General features: G+C 32.9%; 1 protein-coding gene across 6 annotated transcripts in view; it reads right to left on the reverse strand.

The window, feature by feature from the left end:
- Positions 1-19,290, reverse strand: part of babo (TGF-beta receptor type-1 babo) — a 79,014-nt gene that overhangs the window by 49,374 nt on the left and 10,350 nt on the right. For 4 of the 6 annotated variants that reach the window (XM_033346753.2, XM_033346748.2, XM_033346747.2 and 1 more), the window contains exon 2: positions 9,638-9,752. In XM_033346753.2, the coding sequence (XP_033202644.1) occupies positions 9,638-9,752 (115 nt within the window). Of the gene's footprint in view, positions 1-2,797; positions 2,956-3,037; positions 3,157-9,637; positions 9,753-19,290 lie in introns of those variants that run through there. The other 2 variants (XM_033346754.2, XM_076626133.1) reach the window with 2 other exon arrangements.

Genomic DNA, 19,290 nt, shown 5'->3' on the forward strand with positions numbered 1-19,290 from the left:
GAGCAAACTTGCTTCGAATAATTCTGAATTGGATCGTTAGAAAGTTTTAAAGTAAAACTGTAGAAAGACTAACTGGACTCCGATTTCGATGATTTTTTAAGATATTGTAGTAATTGTAATTGATATTTTGAATAACTTTTTCCTACCCATATAAGGGCTGAACTCGTTTAATTTCCGAGATATTCGCGAAGAACTGCTGGTACACAGCGTATTTCTGCCTATAGTTGTACGTTTGTGGCAGCGGATGTGTTAGTGTTGGTTACCGACCGCTTATCTTCTGTTTATAAGGGAGCGACCTTAAAGGCCCTATGCACAACGTACATATGCGAAGCTACAAGAATTTTAAACGCCTACTATAGTTCAAAAATGAATATCATAAATGTATTTATTGTGTCTTTTCAATACGGCTGCCACGAGACGCTTAAGACCAGTGCAATGCTTATCGTAAAATAATATCAACTCTTCATTCATCTACTTTTTTTTATAATTGATTTGTTATTATTTCGCGTGAGTAGTAGGTAGTATTCGATTAAGCGTATGCAATACATAAAAAATTTCGTATTTTTAGTATATAGAAATATTTAATTATCATTAATTTTTGTACTATGCTGTAACATAACAACATAAAATATAGAGCATAAAAGACAAATCTATATCAATATGTGAATATTTTTCTGACTTACTATACAAATACAATGAAATTGTAATAAAGTATACATATATCCATATACATAACTCAAGTAGCCAATTTTATTCAAAGCAGGGATTGCACGACAACAGTTATATAATCGTAACAATAAAGTTCCATCATCGTTACTCTCCCTCCTATCTGTTCTAACGAGCACAACTTCCATTCCGATCCAACCAAACAACAGCACGATAGTGACAGTGAACTGCTTGGAAGAACTTTGTTTTCTTTTGCTTGGGATCGTATTGAAAAAGTGGCGCAAAGATCGACACAGTTTTCAATCGCAATCACAATTTCTTTTTCTTTCCGGAATCAATCGCATCGTTCGCAAAGTGTGACAAACCCTATGGGTAAACATTTCAATTTCGTCCCAGAATCGATTTATAAAACTCCGGGCATACCAGTTACGCGTGTCTCCTAAGTTCTAATCCTAACCAACACGATGATGAATACACCGATGGATTAGTGTGTTGCTTGCGTTTGCAGCAGAACACGGCTTTTTCGCACGTCTAAATGCACATAATATTATTGTTATGCGCCTCGCAAATCGTCGCACAAATATGTTAATAAAAAAGATGAAGAATAAAACAAATGAAAAAAAATATCACATTAATAGAAAATAAATAGCCAATCGATATTTTTGTAATTCAAGTAATCTTTTTTTATTTATCTTTCAGTAATTTTTTTTCTATTATTTTGTAATTCAATTCTCAGACACAAATTTTATTCAATATTCTTCTATATCTACTAACGACGCATTTCTAACATGCGTTTACAAAAATTTGCATTGAAACGTTTGTGAGCAGGAATTTATTCGGAAAATGGTAACTAACAGCGTATCCAGTGGCGGAAAATATTTACGAACCTTGTTAATGTGAGTTTTCTTCGGCAGAAATGCGAAATGCGCAAACAATCATGAATGATCCAAAATATTGCTAGTACTTGATACAAGTATATAAAATTAGTGCATCAAAGGAATTGGATAATACGTAGTTTATCCAAAAAGAATTACAGATTCTATGTTATTCGACAATATATATAGTAGTTTATCTAAAGAAAATTTCAAACATTATCATCGAGCAATAGTTTATCTAAAAAGACTTCCAACTTTATTATTAGATATTAATTGATCCAAAAAAAAAAAATTGTATACTTCATCAATGAATAAGAATTTAACAAAAAAAAATTACGACCATTATCATTAGATAATAATTTATCCAAATAAATTATATAGCTTATTGATCTATCGATTATCATAGTTTATTCAGAAATAATTGTAAACTTTAACATTGGATGGTATAATAGTATAACACGTTATTTAATTAATAATCGATAATCGGAAGTATTATTCGCGACAGGTGAAAGCTTTATCAGTCGCAAACATTTTTTGTTTGAAAACGTTTATGTTGTAGAATTAACGATTAATTTCATAAATCACGTCGACTAGAAGATTAGGTACTAGCGACAGATCATAAAAAGTATTGTACTTTATGTGATTACGCTATGCCAGATGTTTAATTAATTACGATGGTCTTCTTCTCTTTGAACAGAAAGCATCAATTGTATACGATGCACTATTTGTTTAATAAAATACAAATTCATATCTTGTAAAATTCAGATGTTCTCAAATGAACGAATATGTATATTGACAGAATTCATTGCTTCAAAATGTGGTAATCCGTGAAAAGCGGATTATTGTATACGTATATAGCGTACACAAAGCATAGAGAATAAGAGAATAGGTAAGAATAGGTGTATCATAGTTTCGTACGTATTTTAATTCAATTATTAGTTTTTATAAGATAGCTGCTGGTATAAATTATTATTCACATCGGGAAAACTTTGACTCGTGAATTTACTTAAATGCAAAATTTTGCGAAAGTCCAATCTTTCTCGTAATATAAAATTTCTATGAAAACTTTTTATAAAGAACAATTGATTTTTGAAAACCTAAACAATCATTTCATTGGCTATTTATTTTCTGTTAACCTAATAATAATAAAACAAGGCATGGAACAAAAAAAGAAACAAAAGATTAGAATGGGGAAAAAATAGAAAACACGTAGGTGGAACGTTGTCTACGCTGGTCGAGAACAGCGAAAAGAATACCTGAGGATAATTCAGGCGAGTCGGGAGATAGCAACACCGGATATAAATCCTTGTTGCAGTACTCTTTATCGCAGCAGATTCTGGACCGATAGATACCCGGCTTTCTGTTGCAGGACTGCGGTTCTTCCGGTGGGAACCATTGCTTTCGATCGAGGCACCTTTCACAACACCACAATACCACCTTTACTTTCAACAGTTCGTTCTCCATCGCCTACGTATGTATGTATGTGCTATACATACATATGCCATACGTATACCCATGAGCGCGCGATATGCCCGCCTTTTTTTCTTTCTTTCTTCTTTTCTTTCTTTCTTCCTTTCTTCCTCCCCTTCTTATTTACTTTCTTTCTTTCTTTTTTCGCGCGTAATAAAATTCAACTGTTACTTGAAATAACTTATTTCAAAGAATTCGGTAGACTGTCAAAAGAAAATAGTGGATTTCAGTAGCTAGATTAGCATTGAAAGTATAAGTGCAAAGTATTGTGTGATAAGTATGTCCATATACATATAGAAGATTTTCGTAGATGTATTGCTTTTTGTTTTTATAAATTAAAATTTAAAAGTAAATAGGAGTTAAAGAATAGATTATTGAAAATAAAAATTTGAGATTAGTGAAGCTATTAATTCGGTAGATAAATTTTTATTTTGTAAAAACTGTAGTATGAAAGACAAGGAAAGATGTAAGGCACTATTTTTGTATGTGTTTCCTTTCAAGCCATTTCATTTTTACCTGAAGCATTTTTCGCTATGAATAGTAACAGTGCCGTAAAGCAAGATATCAATATCAGGTGATATTGTATCTTAGCATATATTGTAGCTTAGATACTAATATAATAAATAATTGTCCCTGATACTTTAGTGATGTTTAAAAAACATATGCTTGCACTAATATCTTGTAACTTTTATATAAATTTTCAAATTCGTTTCAAACTTTACCAATACACTCTTAATAGTCGAGTCTCGTTGCAGGGCTAATTAAATTTCAAAATAATTTATAAAGTATACATTATCACACAGTTATATATGCATTCATAGAAAGTCACTGTACGTATATATATACTACAATCAAGAAATGTGAAAAAAAGACAATGAACATGCTTGTAAAAGAGAAACCAAGTATGAAACGAAAATTTAATATTTAATACGATTCGCGTATCAACCACTTCATTCTGTAATCGGTCGATAGCAGGAAATTGTCTCGTGCTGCTTTCTCGTTTCGACCAATCAAATAATCTCGGTCGTGCTATTTTCAATACGATCTCCGGCTGAATTATCCGAATTACCCGCCTAGCGCATTAAACATTGAGGTCCCGTCCGTATGTCTGTGACCTCAGGCATCAAGCCGTCACAGATCGTCTCGCTCGATTTCATCCGATTTCAAAATTGCGCATCATACTGTATCGTATCGTATGGTATCGTATGGTATCGTATGGTATCGTATGGTATCGTATGGTATCGTATGGTATCGTATGGTATCGTATGGTATCGTATCGTATCGTATCGTATCGTATCGTATCGTATCGTATCGTATTGTATCGTATCGTATCGTATCGTATCGTATCGTATCGTATGGTATCGTATCGTATCGTATCGTATCGTATCGTATCGTATCGTATCGTATCGTATCGTATCGTATCGTATCGTATCGTATCGTATCGTATCCTATCGTATCGTATCGTATCGTATCGTATCGTATCGTATCGTATCGTATCGTATCGTATCGTATCGTATCGTATCGTATCGTATAGTATCGTATCGTATCGTATCGTATCGTATCGTATCGTATCGTATGGTATCGTATGGTATCGTATGGTATCGTATGGTATCGTATGGTATCGTATGGTATCGTATGGTATCGTATCGTATCGTATCGTATCGTATCGTATCGTATCGTATCGTATCGTATCCTATCGTATCGTATCGTATCCTATCGTATCGTATCGTATCGTATCGTATCGTATCGTATCGTATCGTATCGTATCGTATCGTATCGTATCGTATATATTATACTCTTTGCTACGCTATCCACGTCATGTTGTTAAACGATCATACGAGCTGTAATGTATATCAAATCGATGTAAATTCTCTTTACCAAGTCTATTATTATCAACATAAAGCAAACATATTATATACGATGGCTCTTTAGTGCTAACACGAGATGTTAATTTCGAGATGGAAATTTTATGTAGAGATACGATTTTAAATCGGCGTCTCCTTTCATTAAAACGCAGAAAAGGAGTAATCTGATCAATAAATAATAAAGAGTAAGAGAAATCTGATCAATATCGGTCCAGCCTACTTTATTCGATTTAGATACGAGAATAGATGCAATAAATAAAAATAACTGCGACTACTTGACCGAATATATATTACATATTTCATTCTTTATATTATCTAATACATAATAAGCAATTTACGCCTTGCGCCGTTATCAGGTGGTTATCTTCATCGATAATAAACAATGTTTCGCCGTTTACAATTTACAGAGTCAGTGATTTTGTGAGTTGGTTAATAAAGTTTGTACTATTTGCTCCGAGAACCATTGGAATCTACCTTTTTGTAACAAAGATAAAAATGGAATCGATTAACGATCTCTTACCAATGAAGAAATATAACGTTTCAGAAACAGCAACAACCATCTTTGCTTTTTATAAAATATCCGAAATTCCCAACTACGAGTATGTCTGGAGTTAATGCATTTATCAAATATTGAAAAATGACAAAAGTGTATAAGATACAAAATAAGATATAAATATAATAGAAAATGTGCAAAGCAAAACACTTACTGGTTATAATTTTTAACTTGCAGTTTTTTGTTATTATTCTTCTTTGTTTGGTAAGAATGTGAGATTTACATAAACATCCACGGTCTAATTATTTCATATTCTTATTACATATTACGATATACTATATTAAGGAAGAAGATAGAAATATACGTGATACTTTCTGATCTAACAATTCTCAGAACAATTCTACTGTGAAAGTAGAAAGTCAGAAAAATAACTTGAATAAAAAACGACACAGCTATAGTGGGAGCGCGTTATAATCTTCAAAATGCGTAATTTCGAATTATTCTTAAAGATATCAGTACTATAAACATATATACATACATATGATGATATGATATGATATCTTTAACAATAGTACATACATATTATATTATTGCTATTCTTGTCAAAAGAGTTAGAAATAATAGTTAACCATAATTTTATCCGGTTATAGAGGATTACATAATATAAATTATAAATAATAAATACCTATTGTTCAGTCTGCTAGAATTTCCCTAAGGCTAAATTCATGGCTACCCCCACGCGTTAATCGAGAACAAAAAAATTAACTGAAAAAAAGTGAGGTGTAGAACATAGATTGCAGATGATAGGTACTATTGGGTGTTTTCACGAGACCTTTCCACTTCCGTTTGATTCGTATTTTCATAGCGACGAGAATCAAAAATCGCGAGAACGGCTACGTTGAAGCGTTACCAACGCGACCACCGGCCGACAACAATAATTCGTTTCCGTCGCGTTGAAATTGCCAAAATAGACGCTAATCATGCCTTGGCAGGGCTAACTGAAAAAAGCGGTTAAACGTTCCTGGAAACTACAACGAGGGAATCGATCGTAATCGTGACGTAAGAGAACGGGATCGTTGAATTTGCTTTCCCGATGAACATGATCGAACTAACTTGGGAAATCAGAGCTGTCCGAGTACTCAGAATGAGCCAGAATATATACAGGATTCGACCGAATAACATGTAAAAGCAGGCGTGTAATTCCTTGTGTAAAAATAAAGCAAAATATAGAACAACATTTTTTCATTCTCGGCTTAGTTTTCGACAAAGTTGAATTTGAAAATTTATTAAGTATACTTGAACATGGTTAATTTCGAACTGAACGGAGCTAGATACATAATTGACAGGAGGCCGTTCCGTGTAAATAAGTCAAAAATGTAGAATAAAATTGTTTCTTTTAAGACTTCATTTTCAAGAAAGTAGAATTTGAACGTGTCTAGTTAAGAATCAGCCTAGTACACGCGTATGATAAATTTTCAAATTCTTTTTTTTCGGAAACACAGTGTCTTGTGAAAAAATCTTATTCTACATTTTCGACTTATTTTCACACATAGAATGATCTCCTGACGATTATTTAGTCCTGTCCATTGCGAAATTAGTCATATTCAAATATACTCGATAAATTTTCAAACTCGACTTTCTCGAAAACTAAGTCGAAGGTGAAAAAATTGTATTCTATATTGTTTTCTTGTTTTTACGTAAGAAATCACGTCGTGCCCGCTTTTACGTGTTATTCGGTCGGACCCCGTATTATTTCGACCCCGTAGCTTCGTGTGTTGAGGAATCGAGTCTTTATAATGGAATTTTCAGCTGTTTTGAAAAATCATTGAATCGAAAGTATTGAAACGGGCAATTAATTATAATCAATGGAATCTGTTTTTTTCAAATACGCTCTAATAGTTTGTTATTCGAATAATTGTTGACTTATTACATATTTGGACGCGCTTAAAAAAATATTCTGGATTCGACTACTATTGATTTAATACGTCGGAAGAAACGAATTGGAGTTTGACTCTTCGAATTCTTGAATATTTAATGTTTCGAGTAATAATGTTTTTTAATATTAAAATTTTAGATAATATTGCATGCTTTTGAGTATTTGGTTTTTTCAATGGAATTCTTTTAGCATCGAAGATTTCAAGTTTGTATATTGGGATTTTTTAACATCGAAATTTTTACTTTCTCGTATCTGCTCGAATCACTTTCAATACTCGAATTTTTCGTTAATTAGTCTAGTATTTATTGTACCTACCTACGATTAGATATTTCAAATTCAAAGAAAAAATCAAGCTCGTTACATTAATTTCAATTTGTCAATCGTTTAAGTTAGTCATACACCATAAAGTCGTTTGATTTATGTTTCACGTATATAGTCAGAAATTAAAAGGATTAACGACCATAAGTAGAAATATCAAAAATATCGTAAATGAAGTAACTTTACTTAAAAACAATATTGTATTAAAAAAAAATTTAGTCTACGCCAAAATATACTCAAATATAATTTTAAAAGATTCCATTTTGTAAATTATTACTCTATTACCATAAAACTGAAACTTTTTAAGCTACTTTAAAAATCAAACAATTATTAGCTCTGATAGCAAATCCGGAAACGTTTCACGGCGAATTCGTTATGTCGAATTCGATAAAACGGGCGTGATTTAAAACTGGCAATGAAACATCTACATATGTAAGAAGGATAATGATAATCTTTATCCGACGTATTTATATATTTAATTTGTTTTATTTTACGCGGTGCGTCTCACGAAAGGAACGCATTACCGACGAGCTTCACCGGTACACCGCGCTGGTTGATCGCTCGTTTTATTACTCTGTCAATTAACGCTGGAATTAAGTTAAAAAATCACTTTTGCCGGATACTCGAGTTGGGAAAGCACATTGTTTGCCGCGATTATCGCGGACAGATATTGCTTCTATTTATTTCAGATAACGCGATTACGCGAAGCAAATGTTGTTTTACGTCCATAGACGTAGTAAAATTAATTACTGGTCCCTGATATGAACATCGATATCGTTCATCCCCTAATGTCATGATTCGCCATTGTTACGAAATTTATCGCACAGTCTGTTTCAATGTAGAAATTTAACGGTAGTGGTACTACGTTCAATTATTAAACATATAAATGACAATTCAAAACAGTTCATGTAATATTGCGATATTACACGAGATACTCCCCGTAATCTAGAATATTTGAACTTAATGAACTTAGTAAATTAAATAACACAGTGTTTCGAGTAAAATTGGCGTCAAATGAGGAACTTACTAATGTAAAAGAAATTTCAAAAATATCATTTTCTTCATAAAAAACAAAAATCATTCTGTACTTAGTATTTTTCTGAATAGGACCATATATTTCTCTCGTCATATCTTTATACTACCTTAGAAAACGAATTCATTTCATTCGTTAATGTTAACTAATTTGATTCGTTTTTGACTTGCCACTTACTACTTCATCGTAGATACATAAGTAACATTGATATTCCAAAACTAATGAAAACTATAGATAGAAGACTATGACAAAAAGAATATATGGTACTACTGAAAAGATACGAAATAAACATAGAAAAACAAGATACAAAAAGACACAACTTTTACTCGAAACATTTTATTTGTCAAACTATGAGCTCAAACATCTTGGTAACCAATATGTGAACCACTCTGTATATAAAGGTTATAAGACATTTATTGCAAACATACAATAAGTAGATCTTTCGTGACTTGTACGTACATTTTTGGATTTGTTTAAAATTTTACCAATTGTATAATCATGATAGTCGTATTATGTCGTATGTTATAAAATAATATTTTGTATAACACATAATATACATATTCAGAAAAATTATCTTAAATATTCCTCACAAATGTTGGATCGTAATGTAATTTGTAACTTGTATCGTTGTGTATAGTAGATAACTTTTATATATGTATATTACAACAAATATCTATACGTACGTAAGTCGTTTGAATTGTCATTTACATGTTCCAATTTAATATAAATGTAACATATATTCAATTTTAATAGAAACATATAAATAATTTATTCATGATTGTCAAAATATCGAAGAATTAAAAAATCAAAACGATTTTCGAACGAAATCATCGTTTTCGTAAACCCAATAGAAACAAATGGATCGTTCGAAAGATTAACCTTTGTCGACTGAAAACGACATATCGGCGATTAAAGAGAATTTGATTTTTTTGGTCAGTGAGAAATTACTGTCGTGGCTAAATACACATGCAAATACGTTACCTCCGGGCATATGTGGTCATATCATTCTCCAAGCTGGTGCTAGCGAAGCAATAACCATCGGTTTCGCACGTGTGATTGGTGTCCGTACAAATATCGCAATAACACTTCAACAGTCCTGAAAAACGAAAAAAAGAAAGAAATTTTATTGACAATGGTAAACCAGTTGAATGTCATCGAATATCACGCATTCGATGCATATGAAATGTCATTTGTTTGAAGTTTGAATTTGGTGCGCTATTACCACCCTTTAAATTTTGTTTTATCGTGATGGTGAATTATCATCCACTATATTAAATGAGAAGAATCACACATAGGTATGATTCATACTCTTCCTTCTACTATGAATCATACATATTCAATGTCAAGAAAATTTATAACAAAGATATCAAACTTTGTTATTCTGACATTAACGCGTTACACAAATTTATTCTTTTAAATCTCACGCATATCGCGACATATTTCAATGCTTGCAATTTTTTAAATAGATATTAAAAGCGTAACAATTTTCTTTTTGCATGTGTGATACTCAAATATATTCAAATATATTTTACAATATTCTCTGGCAGAAAATATAAGATTCAAAGATATTTACGCAACTATTTAAATTTAAATGAACTCGAATTTAAATTCCTCGTAATAAGTTGGGCAAGCTAAAAAAAACGTCGCTTCGAGTGCAACTCGATTTACTAAGAAAAACGATGGAAACATTATCTCCTCGGTAATTTATCACGTGCTTGATGACTGATGACGCACGTCATTTCGATCGTACCATGTACCTTCTTTTTTCACTCGAACCTGTCTAGCTGTATGTCGAAATATGTACATACATATTGTAGTAACAAATATCAAGACAAGTTCACCATCACTGGGATTTCAAGGTTTCCTTTCCCAAAATTTTATGTATACTTTATGATTAGCATTTAATACATGACATACGATAGTCCAATCGCAAAATATTTGATTTCTCTTTGATTAGATACTATCAAAATGGCAGTTGATAGTACGTTATTTTTTCGATATTTGAAACTTTTTCTGATATTTTTCTATATAAGATACAATATACTAAAATTTAAGATTAATTATCAGAGTAAATACAATTGCGTACACGCAGCATGGAGCATGAAACATAGAGTATGTAATATGTACACGCGAGTATGAATGTTAATACAATGTGTATGATCTTAATAGAATTCAAACAAATTCAAGAAATTTGGAAAAACTTTACTTAATAAATAATTATTTACTTTACTTAATAAATAAGTAAATATGCAATTGTAATTAATTATTCAAAATTTTTACTATGCCAAAGGATTACTTTTTCTATAAATCGCACAAAATGAAAAAAAGGTTTTACGATTAAAAATCGTAATTGATTGGAATTTTTTAATTGGAATTTAATGTTGTATTAACTATAAGGTTACTAGCGATATTATAGCAGAATATATTATGTGGCAAACAAATATTAACATTATAGTAATATTCGTTCTTTAATTTAAAGTTTTTATTATATAATTTAGTATTCGTTTATGAAGAATTTCAATTTTTATCAACTGAATCATATAATAATTTCTAATACATTAACAGAGATAAAAATGAACGAAATTCCCCATTTCGTATCATATCCGTCATACCCTAATCTAAGCTACGAGAATAAAAAGAGGAGTCAAAACGAGGCAATCGAGAAATTTAGTCGATTCGCGGAAATATATAATCACGTGTACAATATCTTTCCGTGGATCAACAGAACACATGATTTCGGAGAGGTGGTACGACCTGACGAAACAAGTTTAATTCAAGTCATTAGTGCACGCCCACAGCGAATGGTCTCGCGAACCGAGACCACCTCTTTCGCCGCAGCGGACACAGATCGTAGAGTCCCACGAAACTCGAGGAAATATATACCACCTGTATGGGATTCACAACATGCCGAGCCCCATACAGCGTTTTTTGCGCGCCCACGAGATCCGTTATGGACTATGGACCCTTCCTATGGCCAGAGCGTTTCGTATGGAACCACCTCTGTAAATTCAAACCTCGTGCGGATCTGTTTTAGTATAGTATGGTCTAGCGAAGAATTTTTAATCCTCTCATCGAAGGACCACGAAAGGTATTTTAGAAAGAGCGAGAGAGAGAGAGAGCCCCAACTCGTTTCTTTGAAGATGTGGGAAAAATGTGGTAATATACGTGGTGCGGGTGAAGTCAGGGAGATACTGGGGTTCAAAATTTTATTTCACTACTCTTTATTGTTTGCACCTATTTACGGCAGTAATTGCATTTATCTTATATATGCCTGACATACATTACAATTAAAAATGAGGTTTGGCTTCATTACATTAAACTGATTAAACGGTAAGCGCTATGGAGTATTTTATTATAGATATCTTGTTATCCAGAATTATGAATATAAACGAATATTTATTCGAAAAAGACCACAGTTGTCAGAGTTTCTTTTACGAAGAAACTCAATTATCTAACCCAAATATCAAAGAAAGAAAATTTGTCATTTACTGGTATATATAGTTGTACAATATATATACTCCCGAATAGATGAGCTACTACAAAAATAAATTGTATTTTTTTTCCTCTCTCCCTATCTTTACAAATTGGAACGAGAGACGTATAAACACATCGCATCACAAGCACATGTATAATATAATCATATCCACACATGAACCTAGCGCCAAGGTAAAAGTGTCACAAATATTTTTATTGATACCTCGAAAACTAAAGAGGACGTCACAGCAGTTATATGTATAGGAAGACGTTGCTCAAAATGTTAATCTTCTTTTATACATGATTTGCATAGTAACTAATCTGAAAAATATCTTTGTTTCTCCGATCCAAGTTTCATCTTCACTAGTTACCGTAGATCAAAGTGTTAGAAAAATCGGAAGCTTTTTTCGCAGTTTCTTTTACAAATTAATCTCACTAGCAAACGCGTGTACCGTCCGAAAGGACAAGAATACGATACTTTATTCTCGATTCGACTACTTTCATTTTCGAGAAAATTGATAATATGTCGTCTGGAGGCAGCGTCGATGCAAGAGTAAAGCAGTCAGCCTTGTACTTATGCTAGCTCAAACTTTTGTTCTGGGTTGTTGTCAGATCTACGTGTTCCCTTTGTTGTATTATTTTTGTTACAATGTAGAGAAGTATCCATTCTATTATAAATACAGCTTTTCATATTATTTCTTAAATTAGATATAATAGCGAAATAATACTTTGGAACAATGTTTAGAGCAAGTTGAACAATCCAGGACAACTTTCAATTTACATGTTCAAAAAATTCCAAAAAGTGGGCCAGATCAAAAATTCACTCTTTCGGGATGATTTCTGAAACTTTTCGAGATAAATCATTATTTATTTGGAACAAAATAATAAATGTACTTTTAAATTATTGTAGGATGTATAAGATATATTTGTAATGAACATCTTTGATCTACTCTTATCCTCTGATATTATCAGGCAACTATATAGAGTTGATGGATATTGATAAACCAGCTGTTATAGATGGAGAATATCTTGTCTCCTGCTGCACTTTTCAAATTCCTTGAAGCGCACTCAGGAAACAGAAACGCCTTTCTCTTAAACATTTATCTAAATCTAAACAATGAAGGAACAACGGCAGCGGTTGTACTTTATAGATAAAACGCAAAGCGTGTACGATACATGCGGGGATGTCGTTCCCAGAACTCTTGAGGCGTTGTGGTTTCCATATGTATACGATAAATTCTCCAACCCCTACCACGAAAATTTGGAGATTTTTCATGGTATATAAGGAGCTGAATAAATCACGCTCCTCGGACAGAACAGAGAGGACGTCATGAAAAGTATCGTCGTGCTACTTCGCGTCACGTTTTTAACAGTCAATATAGTCGTATAGTGAGATCGGGCTAAAATTCCCTTCCAGTCAATCGTCGGATTTCCTCGTCAGAATTTACGAATCAGTTTAAATTGAGTTTGATATCGCTTTGAAACTGCTCTTAATTTTAAATCTTAAGACATTGCCAATGCGTCAAAACCGTGCGACTAAACTTTAAGGTAATACACATTATGCTTGTTTATCCGCGACACATACATACTTATAACAATGTTTTATTTGCAATAAATACAGTTGTGTTCTCTACAGTTTTCTACAACTATAACATAATTGAACTTATCTACAAGATACGACATTACTGCTCGAGTCAATTCTTATTAATCTAGTTACGAAGCTTTTACTAACATTCCCTGCGATCCTCTGATTTCGCATCAGATTCATTCGCGCGTCTCGATCCAAAAGAGAATCTTTCTAATCGAGTGGCTTCCCGATTCCGCGTCGAGTTAAATAGTTTGCTTACGCCGCCTGTCTCGATGATTCGCCAATTTCGCATCGCGTTCGTTCACGCAATTCCAACTTTCAACCTCTTGCGGCTGACGCTGACCTCGCGCCAGGTTCGTCTATATACATATCTGCTAGTGTTAATGCTAACACACCGCAACCGTATTCCCTAAGCCCCAAAATACTCTCGCCGGCCTCTCGCGCTGCCGAAGCCCCGGCTCGTAACTCGTAACGGAGCGATAATATACATTAAAATGAACATTGATTCTGCAAGGACGCCCGAGTTAGCTTATAATTAACGATCCGTTGCACTCGGAGTGCCAATTACGCTGCTACCAATCTCTTTTCCTTTTATATGAACCTTTTAAATATATCGAATTTGCAAAATTATTATGCACGAGTTTTGATTCAAAAATATTTGTATTCTTCTCAAATCCTTACGTAATCGATTCATAGGAATATTATAAGTATTAAATTTAGGAATAAATAAGACATTAAAAATATGTCGTATGCGTGTATATGAAAATGATACGATGACAAAGACTCCAACAATCGGCGGCTATGTAAATTTTTTCAATAAGAAATTCATAGGGTAATTTATTTTAGAACGAAATTTATAGATATTTTAGCTTTCGAAAAATAAATCACAGATTTATTAAGTGTTGTAAACAATCAAATGTATACCTACCATTATAAATTATAACAATCAATTTAAATAATCATAAAAATGGAAAAATACATATTTAACCGTGAAATCAAAAAGAAATTAATCTAGTACATATATCGAGTTTTGAAAGCTGTAAGAATGATATATGGAGTTTACATGAAAGCATATAATAAATGGCATTTCCTATTTTTTTATACGGAAGCAGTATTAAAATTCAATACGTTGTCGAACAATCCCGCGTTACCAAAGTTGTATTTTTATATATTTGGTTTTCGTTGCAAGTATATGTTCCTTCGTACTTTTCAAAATTATAAACATATTTTCATGCTCGTACTATTAAAATACCGAGTATATTAAAATATTGCCTGTCTTAATAATTATACTAAATGTACATATATTTGGTTTCCACAAAATTTCATCAACTAATCAACTATTTTTGAAAGATTTACTCTAGACTTCCTCTTTAGACTTAACAGAATGTTTCCGTTTCCAATTGTCGTATTAAAATCCTTCTGTTTAATCCTAAAATGACATTGGAGTCAAAAAATCAGCAAAAATGTAGTTATCGTGTTTTTCTTCCATAATCTTCGTGTAAAATAAATTGTACAATTACTCTTTTGAAAAAAATGTAAAAATAATATGCCTTATCGTGATCTTCTGTAGGTTTCAATTGTTTCCAGAGTTAGATTATCAGCCAAACGAACGATATCGATTCGAAGATTAAGATGACATTGTTTTACACACGCGACATTGTTCAACGTACTACGTAGAGCAGACTTGAGTAGAGTACAGATCAAACTAAGACAAACGTTACGGTGAACTTTCCTCACGAACGGGCTTTCGTGAAGAGGAAGACCGATTATACTACGCAAACTCGCCACAACAAGAGTAACTACATATAATCGAGTTGAACGGCAAACTGGTAACAAACCACCAACGAAACGAGAGTTCCGTCCGTACATGGCGATATTAAACACGAACGTTTAACGCCGTTCTGCATAATTTTGCGTAGCATCCAACACCAACTCTTCGTGCATATGAGACGCTATCAAAATAGAGCATGTATGTATTCCACTTTAGGGTGTTATACCTAAGCTTATTTTCTGAGGAATTTCTTGCAAGTATATCATTAAAATTAATATACAAAATACAGTGGCAATTCTTATTAGTTATAGAAAATAATTCAGTGTTTAACAGGAAAATACGATAGTAATAATCATACGTTTGACTGGAGCTAAGATTCTTTTTATTTTTTAGCAATTTTACATTTAAAAAAATATTTGTTCTCGATTCCATTAAAATCAAAAGATCGATAATAATGAACTTATTATGTCTTTCTACTGCAATCATTAACTATAAGAATCCCTTTTGAACTTATTAAATATAGGGTGAATCAATGACAAAATAAGAAGTATGTATATAGTATGTACTACTGTCATAGTATGTAATATTATCAAAAAAAACTAAAATAACTTGTTACCTATTGGTTGGTTTGTTTTATCGAAAAACGTCTTAAATAAATTGTATTGCATTTCAAGGGAATCATCAAGGGAGGAATGCAATTTTATTTTTTTATATAATTATATTTCCTGAGATATCAAGGAGACTGTTTTTTAAATGGCACTGTATATTTTTTATAACATTGATCGACCCAGCTGGAAATTCTCTACAAAAAGGTACGGACGCATTTAACGACAGACTATTACTTTAGTAGATATTATACCATTAATTTGTCAAATTTAATGTATAAAAGACAAAGACAACGTAAACATAAGGATACCGCTACGCGTTTCGTGGGGTGTACGATTACGTAAGGATGTTCGGCTACTGATTTTACGCAATTGATTAACACCGAAATGAAACGACAATCAAGAATAAAAAAATTGCGTTTCGATTTTGTTTTTCAGTTATTGACAATTAAGAATATCTCTACACACGAGTAAACGTCCTTACACGAACGAAAGATCAGCCTAAGCGAGGAGCGATCCTCCGAACGACACATGAGCGACAGCTTACCTCGTACAAGTTGTAGAAAAAAAAATCATGGTATTCATAAACAACTCCGCGCGACGTTTTGCAGAAGAAATGGTACATTGAACATTAAACCTGCTTACTCGTGGAAATCGATAAGAGCATATCGAAAACTGCCCAAGTAGAGAGGATTAATGTTTCCTCTAATCCCTTGCTTCCGCGAGTGTCTACAGCGAAATCACACACGCACCGCGATAGCTCCGGCCGTGCATGTCCACAAAAAATACAACAAATTACAATAGTCGTTCGATATGTCCTCCGTTCTTTTGCAAACACAAAGCCTTCTTCGCTTAAAATTTTGCCGTATTGCATCTTTATGTGTCCCCAGTAGTAAAAATCGAGGGGATTTAAATCTGGGGACTGAACAGGCTAAAGCACAGGTTGTTTACGTCTCTGAATACCATGATCTTCTTCTGTACAATTTGTGCGAGCTGCCGCTCATATACCGCTCGAAGTGAGGATCGCTCCTCGCTTAGACCGACCTCCTTTCGTTCGTGTAAGGAGTATTGCTCGCGTGCAGGGATATTTTTAATTGTCAATAATTAAAAAATAAAGCCGAAAACACAATTTTTTTTATTCTTAATCTTCGTTTTACTTCGGCGTCAAGAATCACCAGTACATCAACAATCATCGGGTACGCCACTACCGCACATTCCTAAATAAGTAGCTACGTTCATAACGTATTGTGCTTGGTGCAAAATCGCGGTGGCATCGCATCGCCCATCTGCGACAATCGCACAATTGCACAACAGTCGCAACTGCGATGTCGCGTCACTTGTCTGGCATCGACCGTAATATGAAGGTGCATCTTGTGAGAACTTAGTATCAATCATTTCCGTACGATAACGAAATTTCTGTATTCCATCTTGATAATCATGTAAGATAAAAGATAGTGAACATTTTATCATTTGATTTCAGTAAGCTTGGTTTATTAATTTTTTTTATTATTTTCATGCTTAAAATTATTAAAACGAAAGACTGCCTCTGGTACAAACGCGTACGGCGCGGCAAACGCACGTAGGAAATCCCAAGTCACGGCTTTTGTTGCGACCGTAACACTGTAGGACAACACAGGTCTAGTACAGCGTAATATTTCTTTGCGGCTATTCTTTTCTACCACTTTTCTATCACTTTTCTTAGAACTTTTAATTGTAATTTTAATTCTACCTCTGTGTTATAAGTTGCTCGTATGCTCCTAAGCTTCTTTCGTAGCGTTTTCATCATTCTTCACTTTTCGTTAATCTACTTTTAAAATGTGTATCTACATATTTTATTTCATAGACATGGACATGGACGTTTTTCGTATTCGGATAAGAACGATACAACGTCGAAACGTCTTTCTTCCCCCGTGTTTCCTTAACCTCTATCTAACTACTTCTCCGTTCGCTTCGTAGTTCTTCGTTCGCTTTATTGCACAAGAACGAGCATTGTCGCGATAATACAACACTCTGGTTTTCACCAAGTTTCATACGTAACATTAACGTAAAATGTCATTAGAAAATAAAGCCTACTTTGATTTCGTAAGAGTAACGTTGCGACAGCGAGTCCAATGTCACAACAATGCGACATGTAGTTTTCATGACGACAAAAGTCGTAACATTTAGTATCATGACCGTAAAAGTCACGATTTACTGTCACGTGAAAACATACCTTAAACAGCCAGCGTATAGTGTACATATTTATACATATAGCCCAATAAATTCAACTATGTACTTATAGTACATACGTATATATTAAGACCAGATGGAAAGAAATGATCATAATATATAAGTCTTGGATGAATAAATACTATGTATATTTAAAATTTTTCTTTATTCTTCCCTCTGGAGTTTAAAAATTATTTAGAAAAATTATCCGAGACAATGTTTTCGTTAAAAAATTGTTCAAAAATTGATTGGAAAAGTAAACAACTCGTAGATGAGAGATCGACAGAATAGGAAGAGTGTAACAAATGTGCATATTTTAATAAATAACAACAATTTTTCTTGCTAGTGATAAAACAAATAAATTATAAACAAATTCTGATTATTTGTTTCAAGTAACAAGACGAGTTCTGACACTTGTCTAAACTCTAAAGTCGAAGCTTCTGCGTCTGTGCCTCGCTTAATTAACTCATACAAAACCCATTTGTCCATTTCCCTTACTTTTCCAATTTAAGTCAAATGACGAATAATAGTAGAATGACTTACATTCATTTCGAACGCTATTTCTCCTGTTGTTTCTCCATTTCTCATGTCATTAACAATCTTTTAAAATATTATCTATTGTGTATAGATGTCAATGACCTTTCTTTCTCCTGATTCATTTTCTATCCAAAAAATTCTGTTTTGAATCTCGCGTACCAACGTTACGAATTTCTTCAAATATAACTTTTCAATAATTTTTGCAATATTTTCTTCAAATTTCAACTCGTATAAGGAAATCACACGAACAGGTATTCTGATTATTCATGACCAATGCCAAATTTATTATAAATCTTAACATTGAATGTACGTGATTTATAAAAAATTTCTTTTCTTTTACTTGGTTGATAATTGAGATATTTAGAGACCATACTGATCAATTCCATAAACTGAAAACTTTAACAACATCGCAAATATTTTTTTACATTTACTTGGAATCTACGTTTGCTTA

This window comes from Bombus vancouverensis, chromosome 2, assembly GCF_051014615.1.
Source record: "Bombus vancouverensis nearcticus chromosome 2, iyBomVanc1_principal, whole genome shotgun sequence".
NCBI lineage: Eukaryota > Metazoa > Arthropoda > Insecta > Hymenoptera > Apidae > Bombus > Bombus vancouverensis.